The sequence below is a fragment of the Centroberyx gerrardi genome, chromosome 16, assembly GCF_048128805.1.
Source record: "Centroberyx gerrardi isolate f3 chromosome 16, fCenGer3.hap1.cur.20231027, whole genome shotgun sequence".
Classification (NCBI taxonomy): Eukaryota; Metazoa; Chordata; class Actinopteri; order Beryciformes; family Berycidae; genus Centroberyx; species Centroberyx gerrardi.
In genome coordinates, this window is record NC_136012.1 from 23,776,283 (window position 1) to 23,792,908 (window position 16,626).

Below are 16,626 nucleotides of genomic sequence, written 5' to 3' on the forward strand. Positions count from 1 at the left end.
AAAATTGGCTGTCAAACTCGCTGTCTACATTTGGACAGTTATCCACAGGAATAAGAAAATTACTCCACCAAACAACAGAATGGATCCAGAAATGCAAGGCACATCGCCAATAGCTGTTTTTTTTGTTTTGTTTTAGGGTGGATTTTTTCTTTAAAATCATATATTACATAATAGGGGTAAACAAATGTTTTTGTTTTGAGTTATTGAATAAAAAAAAAAAATGCATTTTGATCAACCTTTTTCTGATGTAAAATGGGTCTCTTTAAGCTAAATGGGCTCATGGTGTTTGGTCACATATGAACAATATAAAAAACAAGACTAGAAGTTGGAATATTAACGTTTCACCACAAGATGGCAAAATGGATCTACGCTGACACTGCAGTATGAACGATGGCTTGTGTGTTAATTCATGTGCTTATCCCTTTTATGTGTGTGTGTGTGTGTTTGTTTCTTTGCTTGCTTACTTATCTCTATATAATCTATCTTGTCTGTCTTGTTAGTCTATTATTTATGACTGTCATTCTATTATTTATGCAACCTACTTACATCAATTATTTGATGATACATGATAAATGATTTACGTGATACAAAACATCAATTTCCAGTTACATTTGATGCCAGCTGCAATCAAAGCTATGTCTAATGTAGTTAAGTAACTACATTAGAATCACTAATTAAGATTTCTTTTTTTTGCAATTTTCTTGAGTATTGATTGGTTACTTCCAACTCTAATGTGCACTGCAAAAAGTCTTTCTAACAATTTTAATTTAATTTAACAAATTTAATCTTGTATTTTTCCAACATTTCAACAATTCAACAAAGTAAAAAATCTGTCAGGGGTTTGAGACAATTGAACTTAGTTTCACTTATTTCAAGAATAAGGTAGTTCACTCCTCTAGTATCAGAATATGCTACATGATTCAAGAAAATTCTTAAAACAAGTTGATGGAGAGTGAGAATTTGAGTGAAATTTTCTTACCCCATTAACATTTTTGACAATTACAAAATCGAATATTAAAATTTTAATTAAATCCCTTGTTAAGATTGACATTTCCTGAAGTGTACAACATAAATGGCGTCCCTTTCAGATTGCCCAGATTGGGTAGAACTCAAACTGGTAACTTTTTGGGTCTGGATGAATGCCAGCCTGGAATAATCTGGTGCATTTAGACAGAAGTTTGCATTCGAAACCAAGCGGTGAGTCTAGCCTCTCTGTAGGCCAGGACAGATTAGATGGGATTTGATCCAGCTTGATAATCCCCGAGGAAACAGATGAGGGTCCGGCGACAGAAATAGAAACTCTGTGGGTGGAGGGAGATGGAGGGAGGTGGCAGTCAGTTCTTCACTGTCCCTTCTCCTTCCACCATTTACCTTTCTGGCTTTCACAGTCTTACTACATTCAATAGAAAGGACTGTATGGTTGAAGTGTTAATTTCCCATACATTATCCACTTTGGAAAAAATAGGCTTTTGAAGTTTATTATTCAACATCTCAAAAATATGGAGGATCCAGTCTGTAAATGTGTTATCATCTGTCAACCAAAGACTCAAGTTGCCTTCTATCCATTAAAAGTAGCACAGTTTGCTTTCACATTGTGCTATCAATCATTTTATAAGTGTAGGTGTCACTTTTTCCAAAGTTCATGTCTCATTTTGGAATGGAACTCTTCAATTCTAGTGTTAGTCCTAGTACATTGTACAGTCCTTTGCATTATACACTATATTTTTCTATAAGATAAGAGAAGATGAAGCTTTAATCTCATGGGGAAATTGTGTCATTGCAGCAGAAAATAGCAAAAGGATACAGCAAAGACAAATAGAATATACATAAAAACAGTAGGAGTAAATTGGGGTTAAAAAAAGACATTAATGCATGTATGAAATATTAAACTATTCATAATCATATATTTCAGATTTCCATCTGAAATATGAAAATATGCCAACAATATGAGGTATATTCAGTATGAAATAAGTGCAAAATTGTACAACATACATACACTAAATAACAATAATAAGCACATGGGAATATGAAGAGAACAGATAATTTTACAGCACATGGTGTGTATTCATTGTATTATATTCATGTTAACAAGTCTACAGAGGCCATTTAGACATGTGTATAAACTCACAGACATGCTCTGAGTTTGACCGTCTGCCACAGTAAAATCTCAAGTGCTGTGTCTGTTCCTTCGTTTTGCTCCAGAATGTTCTTCGGCTGGGCCAGCGGAGCGGAGCGGCCGGCTTCAGGAAGCCTGATGCAGCTGCTGACCTCCGGAGGCCAGACCCAGGCTGTGGCCGCGCAGTAGAGGACAGAGAGCTGAGGAGACGGTGAGAGAGGGAGGGAGGGATGGAGAGAGAGGTAGAGATAGAGAGAGGGAGGGAAGGAAAGGTAGAGAGAGGTAAAAGGAGGGAGGAAGAAACAGAATGATGGATTTGACGTTGAGGGGGGGGGACGTAGAGATGGAGAAGCTGATATAGAGACTGGCAGAGAGAGGTAGATGGAGGGAAGGAGAGTTAGAGAGGAGGGAGGGAGAGGGTGATGAAGAGGGTTTGAGGTTATAGAGGAGAGGAGGGGAAGAAGAGAGATGGTGACAGAGAGGAATTGAATGAAAGAGGGAGGGAGAGGAGATGGGTTTGTTTTGGAGGAGGGGGAGGAGGTCGCAGGGAACCCTTTCCTTCCAAAAGCGGCCTCACAGCGCCATCTACTTGTAGATCACAGTAATAAGATCACTGTAACATGTTATATGATACAGAGTGTGTCATATTACATCATATTACGATGCAAACTACAGTAGCCGTAACACTGCAAAAACTGGCAAACTTGTTAAGTCCTTTTATCTTGTGTCCATACTTATCACGCTTATTTCAGGATGTTTTTTGTGAAATCATCTTACTGCACCGGCAGATAATTTTACCGGTTTCAACAAATTTGACTTTTTTTTCTGGGTAATGTAACTTGTTTCAGGACATTTACTTGGTAAAAGTGAAATTGTCAAGATTTTCTTCACTGTTTTATGATGATTTCTTGAAAGAAGTCATTTTGGCATGAATCAAGTGAAATTTATTGAAACCAGCAAGATTATCTGCCAGTGCAGTGAGAAAATTTGACTAAAATATCACAAAATAAACTTGATAGGTCTGGAAACAAGTTAAAATCACTTCCAACATTCTTTGCAGTGAACAAACCAGTGGTGAATTCAGGACACACACTCTTTGTTGCGGTTTCCAAGCTTGTAACACAATTTTTTTCACATCACAAGTTCTCTGTCAAAGTGATGTGAAATCATACATATTTGAGAAGCTACAAAATAAACTTAATATCAAACGTTTGTGTCTGATTTGGTCAGAGGTGCTTGGTATGTTAAGTGTATCTGAAGCTATATTTTTTTATGATGCCATACCATTGTAACCCTAAATCAAAGTCATGTTAATGATGGATTTCATAATTTTTGATATGGAGAAACTCAGAAAATGAATGAGCTGTGTCTTTATTCAGTGGTCACAATATTTTTTTTTTAATTACTGTTTTTTTTTTCCTTCCAGATTTTCTTCACCTCGCCCTTCCTTTCTTTGGATTTGCAGTTGAGCATATGGGAAATCCCCCTGGGAAAATGCATCATACCAACTTGACACTTTTTAATTTTCTGTACCTATGAGAGAAGTGTGTGACAGTGTGACTCCTGTGTAACATGTGAGATCTGTAGTCCTTCCATCAGTATGTTTGTAATGTTTAGTCCTTGTCGGTCCTCTCCCACTGCACCATGGAAGGAACCTCAACGTTGAACTAAGCCGCTGTCTTCTTTCAAACGGACAATACGCTTCAGAGTGGAGTGGCCTTATTGTGTGTCTGTAGCCGTTGGGTCAAGTGTCCTTGGTGTGTCCGCAATAAGAATACAGTGCAGCTCTGTCCTGTTGTGGTTTTTCTAAGTCCTGTATTGTATTTGTATCAAATTTACAGTGTCAAAATAAAGAATTTAATGTTGTAATACCCGTTGAATCTGGATATTTGGTAAAACCGGAGGTATGACCAAGTCAGCTTTGCTCGAGTCCCAAGTCAGTCTCAAGTCTTGAGGCACAAGTCCCAAGTCTAAATCTAGATTACCAGGTCCAAGTCAAGTCCATATCATTAATGTCAAGTCTAAAGTCTAAATGTAGAACAGCAAGTCAAGTCAGAACAAATCAAGAGTCCAGTATCAATGTAATATCTTAAAGAAAACTGAATATCTAGGACTTTTCAATGCAATATGGTTTTAATAGGATAAAAACTTGGTAAGAGCATCATGAGTTTGATTTCTATAATCAGTTTCAACTTCAATAAATTCAATCATTCCATACAAATTCAGAAAACAGAATTTAAATTCAGTCGTCTGCTGGAACAAATCTCATCACTTTCAATCTAAGTCATTTACACAAACACAAGATCTCAAGTCAAGACGTTAGAAACCTTTTCAAGACATCAAAGTACAAGTCAAAGTCAAGTCGCACATCACCGGAACCCAAGTCAAGTCTCAAGTCTTCTCTTCATGTGTCATGTGACAGTCATGTGACTCGAGTCCCCACCTGTGGGGAAAACTTGACACTACATCACTCTATCCAACCTGAGTCAGTTAATTATGCCCAGTTGCAAAATATACTAATCAGACTTGGATGTGCTTATTTAGGCCCTTTAAAAAAAATGTGACCCCATGCACAGATGAGGCATCAGAAATTCCTGGAAATGTGAATCCTTCAGAATGTAACCGGCCACTAGATGGCGCTCTCCAATAACAATCCCCCTGCTGCACTGCCAATATTAGTTTTCCAGTGGAAGAAATATTAATCAAATGGATGAGTTAACACTCGGAGCTGAATATGTACTGCCATGCGTACGCTGTAAAGAATAACTGCAAATAACAGAGGGGTCCTTTAGCATTCTTTCCCCCTGCAGAGAACTGATTGCCAAGCATCCAGGCCTTTCACCTTGGCAAATGCAAATCTCTACAGCAGTGGCATCTGGGAAGACATCAATTTAACAGTTGGATTATGACAGATAGATTTTTTTACAGCCCCATTCCTCTTTGCACAAAATGTTGTTGTTGTTCAACCAACCCATATATTCACCCTTAGCATGGACCAGAATGCACATAAATAGACTATAGGACAATTACCGGGCCTTAGTCTTAAACTCTACTATTTCTCCTGGCTGGCCACGGTTCCTGGGGACTATAGGGCTGTTGACAAGCACACTGCAATAAATCACCATGCTGAGGATTAATAGGAAAGAGCAAAGCGCCTCAGCTCACTGTAGCTGATATGTATTTATTCTAGGTGGCGTAGCAATTCATCTCGCGTGTGTGTGCGTATGTGTGTGTGTGTGTGAGGGCCCGAGGCGTATTCAACACGTCTTTGCATACATTACCTCCCATGATGCCAGCACTATAGAGTGATTGCCCATGGGGATCGAGTCAATGTTTATCACTGAAAGCGTTTCAGCTGATCAAAGATTACCGCCGAGACAGAGCATGTTGTTCCTGTTTCAGCTGGGGCAGATAAGTTGTCACCCAGTGCCACAGATGCTATTGTTTTGTCTAATGTGAACGTATGAGAAGCAAATTATTTCTGCGTGTCAGGGAGGCAGTGGTGTGCTAAAGAGAGTTTATCCAGGATGCTCTTTGCCTCGCTGCTGCAGCACCTGGGTCACAGAGTCTGATGGTGGGTATGCAGATCTAGGATTACTGATCCTGATTTGAGCATTTCTGTTGTCTTTCCTGTTCACTGGGAAACAAGATGCTGACACATGATATAGTGACAACAACCATTACATAATGGGACAGTGTGCAAGACATAAAACAGACAGTAGACTATACACATCACTCTATACATACAGTATGCATTAAAGCAGTAATCCGCTGCATTTTCAGATAAATACATTTCTGTTTTGCTAGTCTCTATCGCCACTTGGTATAACACAACAGTGATTCAACCCATAAATCATCCAAACACCCGGTGTCTGGTGGGTCTTTCCCAGGAAAAATCCTCTGGCGCACAGGAAGTGATGCGTTTTGTTTCCAGCAGCAGCAACAGCGGTTTGTTTGGAATAAACAGAAGAAGAACTGGGTAGTTAGCATGAGCAGCGATAGCCACCATGGCTGAACAGACAAAGAGCGCCACCTTCAGAAACTCAAACTTCATCAATAGAAAATCTAAGACGTCACAGTCCCGCCCACACTGTTTGATTGACAGGTGATCTCTGGGAAGTGCAGTGCAGAAACACCACAGCAATGAGTGCTTAGATGTCACCAAAATTGAAAAAATATGAATCTTGCAGATTACCACTTCACTCACTAGAGTTTGTGCATTCCGGCAGCATGGCTTGCATTAAGGTTGCTTTGTTGCTTTGATAATTTGAATTTGGGGTTTTGGGATTTTCCAAAAATAACATGATTAAGATTTTCATTTGAGATTTTAATTTCCCCAACAGTTAAAAGTTAACATCCTGATGGGCTTCATGTGGGGAAACATGCGGCGTCTTGGTGGCTCAGCAGACTGAGGTGAGTGTTACGCACTTGAAACGCTGTGGGGTCAAATCCAGCCCATGACCTTTAACACATCATCCTCTCTCTCTCTCTCTCTCTCTCTCTCTCTCTCTCTCTATCTATCTCTCTCTCTCTCTCTCTCTCTCTCTCTCTCTCTCTCTTTCTTTCTTTCATCCTTCCTGTCACTCTCCTCTGTGCACTATCAAATAAAACAGAAGCGGCTTTAAAAATCTATGTTAAAAATATTGGTGGGCAAGACAGCACCTCCAATAACTAAAAACTCCTATTCATGTCAGTTTTTGCAGAATGAAAGCTGATGATAGTTTTTGTCTTAAACACTGTTGCGTTTTTGTCCACATGGTGAAACCTTACAATGAATTACGCCGTACATAGAGAGTTTGCTATGGCATTAGCTTTATTGACGGTGGATTGAGGCTTTCAAGCACACGCTGTCTCAGTGATTCATTGTCTGAAGCAGGGAGAAGAGCAGCGTCCAGTCCTGTTTACATGAAACCCCTGGAGGTGAATTTCCTGATTAAAGAACCCCCCCATCCCCCTCAGACCTTGTAGTTGTGTGTGTGTGTGTGTGTATGTACGTGCATGTGTTGTGCATATATACGTGCTTACATGCGTAGTGAGTGTGTGTTTGCACGTATGAATTTATCTGTATGTGTGCATGTGTGTGTGTGTATGTGTGTGCATGTGTATTGTGTGTGCATGCTTGCTTGTATGTGTAGTGTGTGTGTGTGCATGAATGCGTGTATGTATTGTGTGTATGTGTGCGTGTGTTTGTATGAGTGTGCATGTGTGTATTGTGCGTGCCTGCTTGCTTGTATGTCTTTAATGTGTGTGTGTGTGCATATGTGCATAACTGCGTGTGTGTATGTGTGTTGTGTGTGCAATCTTTGCTTGTGTACACGGTAGTGTGTTTCTGCATTGTATATATTTATGTGTGTGTGTGTGTGTGCATGTGTGTGTGTATGTACGTGCATGTGTGTTGTGCATGTGTACTTGCTTATCTGTGTTGTGTCTGTGCATGTATGTATTAATGTGTATGTGTGTATGTGCGTGTGTTTATATGTGTGCCTATGTGCGACACAAGTATTGTGTGTGCATGCTTGCTTGTGTGTGTGTTCATGTGCGCATAAATGTGTGCATGTGTATACATGTATGTGTGTGGATGCTTGTGCATGTTGTGTGTATGAATTATGTGTATTTGTGTGTGTGTGTGTGTGTGTGTAGAGGTTATGTCTGAGATGGCGGGCCGCCATGTGGAAGCCATTGAGTGGTGGAGCAGCAGTGAACATGGAAGGTGAGGCCAGATGGTAGTGGTTAGCCCTTGGCTGCTCTGGGTAATCTGACCTGCAGGGAGAACCCCTCTGCCTCCCGAGGACCAGCCGCCACATGTGTTGCGTGAGAGTAAGTCACCCAAAACCCAGGAACCGCCTCTCGGCTTCCTGGCTGCCTGCTCTCAGAGCCGGGGCTGTTTTTATAACCGAGGATCTAAAACAACAATCCAGAAACAGGATCAGACAGAACGGTTCAGAAACAGGATCATGGTGGATCCAGAGGTCTGATGAAGGCATTGTACAAGTCCACTTCATGCTTTTATCCTGCATATACCTGCATTAGCACTGTATGGAGTGGTAACAACTGAAGACGCCCTCCTTCAAGCATCTATGCTGCATCTATCCTGCTTTAGCAGTGTATACAGTAGTAGCCACTGAATAAATCCTCCTTCATGTGTCTGTCCTGCATCAATCATGCATTAGTACTGCAGATAATTCTTTCTTGACCATTGCACTGTCGAGCCAAATTACTATATTGCAACACAAAACTCTATTTTTTCTCAGCCAACTAGTCACTAGGCCATTGCTTGCACCTTTAGACGGTTAAAAAAGAGCAAAACTTGAATTTTCCAAGTAATTCTTATAGGTGGAGCCCACAGCAGCAGCTCAGCAAGCATGCAGCTAAAAGTGGGACTGTAGCAACGGCTGCATCCGTAAACTTCTGCCTTCCTAAACTGCATATTACAAATAGATACATAACATATAGAAGAATGCTCCTACAGTGGGAAGCAAACAGAGAAACAATAAAAAAGAATCAGGTGAAGGTAGATGTTTTGTTTTTATATGAAATATAATCTGTATGGTCTTTAGAAATAAATATCAACCTCCTCTTTTTCTATTTAGGCATAAGTAACTTTGGGTTGGTTGTAGTGTATGTGAAACAGTCAGACTAAGTTAGATTGCACACAGCCTTGGCCAACTTTACTGGACATATAACGTGTTTTAATAGAAATTCCAGAGGCAACTTGATATTTGATGCCTTGATTTCTCTTTCTATCACTGTTTTAAGCTGCACCCAACACCGCCTCTAGATGGCACTAAGCCATAAGTGAATCTGAGGCAAGGAAGCATAATTAAAAATTGAGTGATAAGTTTTTGATGTAATTAAATGGCCCTCAAGCCAGTAACTCACAGCGCAGGGTCAAAGTGGATCGAGATTTTATTTTTGAATAATCAACATTAAGACCAGTGTCTCTTAAGATCAAGGCAAACTGTGGATGGTACTAAACATCTGCTCAGCAAGAGGTGAGGCTCTGCTTCAAAATCCATGTCAATGAATAAATGATGGGCTCATTAAGACTTGCTCTAGATACTCTTACAGTGTGCACAATAATAAAATCACTGAAATAAGTTTTAGTCAAAAAAAATAGTCTACAAAAAATGTGAAATGTGTTTATTTGGGCACGAAGCCTGTATCTAAAATACACAATTTAATCACTCGCATGCACATGGGCAGGCACAACACAAACATGAGAGCGTTTTGATTTGTGATTATACTGAATCTATGTGGGAACATGTTTTCCTGGCCTGTCAGGAACATCAGTTTTACAGTAACGACAGGCTGACAGCAATGGCTCGCTTGGCGCGTACTTTCTGTCAAAACTGTTCTATATATATTACTGTTTTCTGTCCAAGCTGATATATATGCAGTGCACTATTCAGCGAGTCATATTGGAAGATTTTGTCATTATCCAGGTTCAGCGTGACACAGTCAGAGTGTTTATGAGAGCAACATTACGGCATTTTAATACAGATTATTACCATGAGAGAAGAGTGGGATCACAATAAGCCAAACCTGCTGCTCTGTGCAGAATGAAGACAATAAATCTGTTAATGTGCTCCAAGCAAGCATATATTGTCTATCTAAGTTTTACTGTATTTTACAGTTTACTGCTCCCACATGTAACTGTCATTATACCCCTCTGAGAGCAGCGGTATCAATCATGAGCTCTGCACTGTACACCACCCTGCTGTTTTTTCCCCATTGGTTCTACAGTACATCTCCATGCTGTTGAGATAATTGAAAGGTTTTATTCCCAAATGTCATATATCCATCTCAGAAAAAATAATCTGATTTTCATTGTGCAATATTTCTAAACCGCATTACACAACTGAAAATGTTATTATTTTACAGGTAAAACTCTTTAATTAGCTAGTACTCTGAATAATATTCCAAAGAGAGGTTGATTTTCACACCCAGCAAGTTTTTTTTGGCAGAGTGTGAGGTGTCACATTTTTTAAGATGGTGGATATCTGGGTTTGAAACTCAATTAGACCTCTTGCTTCTTGTCACACACACACACACACACACACACCACACACACACACACACCCCCACTGTGTCATGAGGGGAGGAGGTGAGGAGGAGGAGCAGGTCTGGGATCTGTGGCCCGGGGCCTCAGGATAGGAGCAAACCCTAACGCCCCTTTTCTGTTTTGTTTTTTTACCTTAGCTCTTAGTTCTCTTACTTTCTCCATCACACATTATCAGAAGTGGAAAGTAATTAAGTACATTTACTCAAGTACTGTACTTACGTAAGTACAATTTTGAGGTACTGCCACTTTACTTGAGTATTTCCATTTTGTAGACTTTATACTTTTCCTCCACTACATTTCAGAGGGAAATATTGTACTTTTTCCTCCACTACATTTATCTGATGGCTGGAGTTACTAGTTACTTTGCAGAATAAGGGTTTACAACCAAAACATACGATAAGCTCATAAAATATGTTGCATTGTTAGAGTTTAAACTCCCAACAGTATATGGAGCAGTTAGACCGACAACATTACTGTAAAATACTTCTTACAGGTAAATGCATCAACAATTTAACACTTTGAAAGAGGCCATTCTTCAGAATAACTACTTTTACTTTTGATACTTAAGTACATTTTACTGCAAATACTTTTACTTAAGTATATTTTTGGATGCAGAACTTTTACTTTTAATGAAGTATTTTTCCATTATGGTATTGCAAGGATTTGAGTGCTTTTCCACCACTGCACATTATAGGGAGTCATGTTTGATACATCTATTTGTCAGGACGTTGAGACTCTGATCCTTTCTTTATTATCGGTTGCTTGTAATGGTGGTGACCTGGGAATAGACGCTTTTTCTACTGTTGCACTTAATGTAAATCTCCCTGGATAAACGCCCAAAATGTAAATACAATGTAAATGGCTCTGGTCAAACCGGCCACCCAATCCCCAAGTGACGACAACCAGCAGCATCAGAGGGGATGAAGGCAGGCTGCCATTAGAGGTAATGGCCTCGTTATTAGCATGGCAGTGGGGACAGGGGTGGGGAGGGGGGAGCGGGGTATTGTGGGCCGGTGTCACATATGACCCACCTAATCACATCTGTCACTTCTGGGACTGTAGGAATATCTGACAGGTTCCTGTTCAACACGACGCATGTTTATACCCGGTTGCAAAGCAAGTCGGGCATTTGCTTTCAAATTGTTAATTAGGAATCTACACAGGCCCGCGAAGACGGGAGGAAATCTTCAGAGGATGGAGAGGTACCACTCTGTGACATCAGTAAGTGATGTGCTGATATACGATACATGCAATACATAATGGTTAATGACACCCCCCATGTGCTTTGAACAGGGAAACGCCTTTTTGATGTCTGGAACGTCTCCCCTGAGATGCCTGTGTCAACATACACTCCCCATTACACACACACACACACACACACACACACACTGAAACATACATATTGCTACTGCCAGGTGTAAAAACCACCCAACTGTAGATTTGGTGTTTCTGTTTTTCTTCCTTGAATTGGAAGTTTAAAAGGTTATTTATGCGTTGAGTGAGTTTCACGACCCTTGGGCCTTCAGAACTTGTTATAACTCCATTGTATAATTTCAAAAATACATGTGTGTCAATTAGAAAATCAGCTTTCTTTTCTTCTCATGCCCGGCAGTGATTCTTACCTGACAACAGAACAAAGTACATGCACAATTATCGCACATATTATATATGCATGTATGCACATATTAATATCCATGTATCAGGTACACAGTCATCTAGGCAGATAGATAGATAGATAGATAGATAGATAGATAGATAGATAGATAGATAGGTAGATAGATAGATAGATAGATAGATAGATAGATAGACAGATAGATAGAAAGATAGATAGATAGATAGATAGATAGATAGATAGATAGATAGATAGATAGATAGATAGATAGAGAATATAAGTGCAGGAGACCTGAAAGCAGAATCACATTTAGAAAATGAATGAAGTTTTACTCTAGGCTCACAGCCTTGTCATGTATTATGAAATGTGATGCATAATACATTTGTGGAACAAGTGTGGTATTGAATTTGCTACACAGAGAGGACAGACTTATAGACTTTGAACAGTGATTAAAAATGATAAATAATACTGTGATAAATCACCCTGATAAATAATAATAAGCTTGATTCGTATAATGCTTTTCAAATTAGTTACAAAGTGCTTTACAGAGAACAACGATAATAAAAGACAACTAACAGCAATCAGACATGAAATAAAATCAGGGATAAAAAGGAATAAAACAAGCAAATGCTAATACTACTCCTACTTCTACTGCTAATATTATAACTAATAATATTATAATATTATATAATAATAACTAATATTAATAATACTGTAACTACTATTACTCCGGCTACTATCACTACTACCACTGCTACTATCAATACTATTACTGCTGCTACTACTACTACTGCTAATACTAATACTAATACTAATAGGTTACTACTATCACTACTGCATCTAATACTATTACTATACTATGTTTACTACCACTACTACTAGGACTACTACTACTATAAAAGCTGCTACCACTACTACTATTACTACTACTTATACTACTACTATACTACCTTTACTTCAACTACCATTACTGCAACTACTACTAGCACCACTTCTACTTCTATTAATTCTAGTACCCCTAATACTACTATTATTACTACCACTACTGCTGTTGCTTCTCCTATTACTACTACACTACTACCAATTCCATTATTACTACTTGTACTACTTGTGCTATTACTACTACCACTACTGTTATTACTACTATTACTAATACTACTACTGCTGCTGCTATGACCACTAGTACTGCTTCAAATTCTACTTATATGACTACTTTGATTACCTGTACTACTATTACTAAAGTTACTAATAGTAGCACTACTACTATCACCTCTAATACCACTTCTACTACTTCTAGTACTACTACTATTATACTACTTCTACTAATACTACAACTGGCATGACTACCACCACAGCTGGTACTATTCTACTTCTACTTCTACCACTAATACTACTACTAATAATAGTGGCTTTGTCCTTAACAAAAGTCTCCACAACAGTGATTTCGCTCACAGCTAGAACGTCCGACAGCCAATCGGCCCGTCCGAGTCGATGTGGGCGGATACCGCAGGCAGCAGCCAGTCAAATCCAGGTCAGTGTTGGGGGGGGGGGGTGCGGGGGGGCGGGGGGCGGCTGGATGGAGGCTGTGGGGGGTGGAGGGAGGGGAGGTGAGGGGAGGGGGGTGGTGGTACTGTACATTGTACCATCGATGTGACCGGATTGAGAGTTTCCATACTAGCAGCAGGATCTGACCAAGATAAGCCTCTCGGGAGTCGTGCGGTCCTCTCTCTCAGGGCGGATTACACACACACACACACACACACACACTTCTCTATACAGTATATATACTGTATATACATCTGTCCATATGGAAGTCTGTCCATTTCTCCATCTGTCTGTCTGTCTCTGTTTCTCTGTTTCTGTCTTTTTTTCTTTCCCTCCCGTTCCCAGGATGGTGCCTCATGCAGGGAAACCGAGGTCCAAAAAGATCCAAGTTTGGGGATTTTCTGGTTCTTCTAAGCCTAAGGTCTTTGTGGAAACATAGACTTCTCAGTCACACCCCCCACCCCCCACCCCACCCTCCCACCCCAACACATCTGTTTCTCATTTACATCCTGGGTCTAAGTTCAATAAAAGAAGGGGGGGGGTGGGTGGGATTGGGGTTGGGTTGGTTGGGTGGATGGGTGGGTGGGTAGGGGGGGATAGAAACAGCTCTAATAGTTTTGGCCTTTTACATGCAGTTTTTTTTTTCCCTTTAACTATAAATGAAAACTTTCTTTCCAAAGTGTGAGATCCACCATTTGAGAAAAGGGACGCCTACTCTGCTCAAATGATTAATAGCACAAATTTAAAACAAATGATTGTACTTTTTTAAAGGGCGACAGGTAATGTGAGACCTTTGTTGACAAAATAATTACGCATCTGCAGTCCTGAGCCTCTATATTTTAGAAGTATCAAATAATGAACTTCAGGTAATGATTTTTTTTTAGCAAAATGGAAATGTAGCATTTTGGGAATGAACTCTAGTGAAATCTTTAATAAAATGGGGCTTAAATTTATGTTTATATGTAACCTAAGCATTATAGAGAGCCAGTTCTGGTGGATTGGCAACATAATACAATGTACAAGGCAGTGAAAGATGCTTTCACTTGTTCATCGAAAACATTAACTTTTAAACTCTACATTTATTGATGTAGAACACTTTTTGTTCCCTGAAGCTCTCTGAATTGTTAGAGGACTTTATATAAATAACACATGTTCGATTGGATGTATTGGATGTATTTTTTAGTCACAGCTAACTCATTATGAACAGTTCTATTGTAAAGGACTCTGCGGCCTATTAGACCGTACAAAGATGTTTTTATTTTGTAAGTTCCCCTATGTTCCTAAATGAGGGATTTCTTTGAATCACGACTTTAAAGGAGCCCCGTCCTTCATTATTCATGTTAATTTATGCAACAGAATATCCAACTAATGAAATTTTTGAATATATAAGTGTGTCTTGGTCGGAGTAATGAGATATGCCAATAATAATATGTAAATTTGGTGAATTATTGAATAGGCATGACGGAGGATTTCATATTAGTTTGCATGTTTATTTCAAAAATCCATCAATTTTTCAGAGCGCTTCTCATGCCCCATCCGATAAGTAAATCTAATCAAACATTGAAATCAATAATTCAAGTGTTTGTGTGCCTCTGTGTTATCGGTGTGTGTGTGTGTGTGTCTGCATGTGTTTATTGTATCTGTGTGTCTGTAGTACAGTAGGTTTTGTTTGTTTGGTCTTCATTCACTATTGTAGGATACAATCTATACTTTAGGTAGATTTTCAAACTTTGTGAGAGGCTTGGCACAGATTCCACTATAATAAACTTGTGATTGATTTGAAATCAATACAAGTTTATCAACCGCTCATTACCGATTATTGCTAAGTGCTTATTTTAATCACTTGTTCCCATCATCAGTTGTTTAATGCATAACGCTAAGAGCCGATAGCAGCAGTGAATGTATTGGAAATGTATGCAATATATTACTGTCTATGGTGATCTGGCAAGAGCTGTGCCAAATGTTTTTTTTTCCCTTCTCCATTCCCCTGCCTCATTTGCAATGATTATGTTATCAGGGCAGCCAGGCAAAAGGGTGGAGCAACCATAATTTCAGTGCGGGATTAGGCAGAAATAACGAGGTCACCAAGTTACAGTTGCCATGGCAACGACACATCCAAGAACACAGGATGCCATTGCTTAAAAAAAAAAAAAATAGAAAAAGAAACAGGGCCCAGGATTTTTCCTCTCTCTCTCTCTCTCTCTCTGTCTGTTTCTCTCTCTCTCTCTCTTTCATACCCCTCCCTCTCCATCTCGCTAGCTCTCTCTCTCTCTCTCTCTCTCTCTCCCGTCCTCTCCTTCTCCCTGTCTCCGGGTTTTTTTAGGCGGTGAGGAGCGGAGGGGAGCAGTTCACTTTTCTCCCTCTGTTTTCCAAAGCCTTTTGTTTCTGAACATATGCAGAATAATAAATTCACTGTTGAGCACATTTGCATCTTTCTGGTATTCATATTTTGTGGGAGGTCTGCTTCCTCTCATTTTAACGTGGATGTACCCGTGCTATAAAGCTCATTAGTGAACACCCCAACTCCAAAAAAAAAAAGAGACAAAACTCAAGTATGTCACATTTTTGGCTCATTTCTGTTGTGGGAATAGCTCTACCGAGGTGATGGAAGTCAAGAAAATTGAGAAAAAAAGAAAGGAATGGCTCCTTCATCTAGGGAAGCTGTTCAGAGTCAAGCTTTTTTGCTGGAAAACAATTTATCTGGCGCCCTGGCCTGGGCATTGATTTGGATGGGAGTTGCTGGAAGCTGTTGGCTCCCATTCAAACAGATATCCATTCCCATGTTACACCTGGCTACTGGTAAGACCAGGGCCAGCAAACCAGCTCAACAGTATGCAAAGTCCAATAATCAGCCAGACCGAGCGATAGCACCCAGTCTAAAGCACTGCCATACAGTAGCATTATTGATCCTCTTTGGGCTGATGCCTATTATAGAAAGCCTGAAAATGCATTGTGGGGGAGTGTAGATGATGCAAGGACACTCTGGCTGAACCTGCCAAGATAAACTCCAGGGATAAATTCTCCAGTTAGTTGTGATTAGTTTGTCCAGTTGGTTGTAAATAGTTAAAGACTCTGTGGTGCTGGAGTGTAATGAAAGTGAACCACTGTCCACACTGCACAGATATGCTGTCTAAAGTCTAGATTTATGACAAAAGGTCATCAAGCATTTGCGACCCGGCCTCTAAACAACCTGCTCAGGAACAATTAACACGTTTTGAAAGATACAACTGAGATACAACTTAATTTTAGTTTTGCTTTTAGAAATAGAAGTAGCAGTATAGCAGTAGTAGT

At 39.7% G+C, this 16,626-nt stretch overlaps 1 protein-coding gene across 3 annotated transcripts in view; it reads left to right on the forward strand.

Moving 5' to 3' along the window:
* The window catches only part of qdpra (quinoid dihydropteridine reductase a), a 236,816-nt gene that overhangs the window by 9,734 nt on the left and 210,456 nt on the right, over positions 1 to 16,626 (forward strand). Inside the window, exons 7-9 of one of the 3 annotated variants that reach the window (XM_071914889.2) lie at positions 2,203 to 2,312; positions 2,456 to 2,493; positions 3,543 to 3,987. In XM_071914889.2, the coding sequence (XP_071770990.1) occupies positions 2,203 to 2,305 (103 nt within the window). In that variant the 3' untranslated portion in view covers positions 2,306 to 2,312; positions 2,456 to 2,493; positions 3,543 to 3,987. Of the gene's footprint in view, positions 1 to 2,202; positions 2,328 to 2,455; positions 2,494 to 3,542; positions 3,988 to 16,626 lie in introns of those variants that run through there. The other 2 variants (XR_013507252.1, XM_071914887.2) reach the window with 2 other exon arrangements.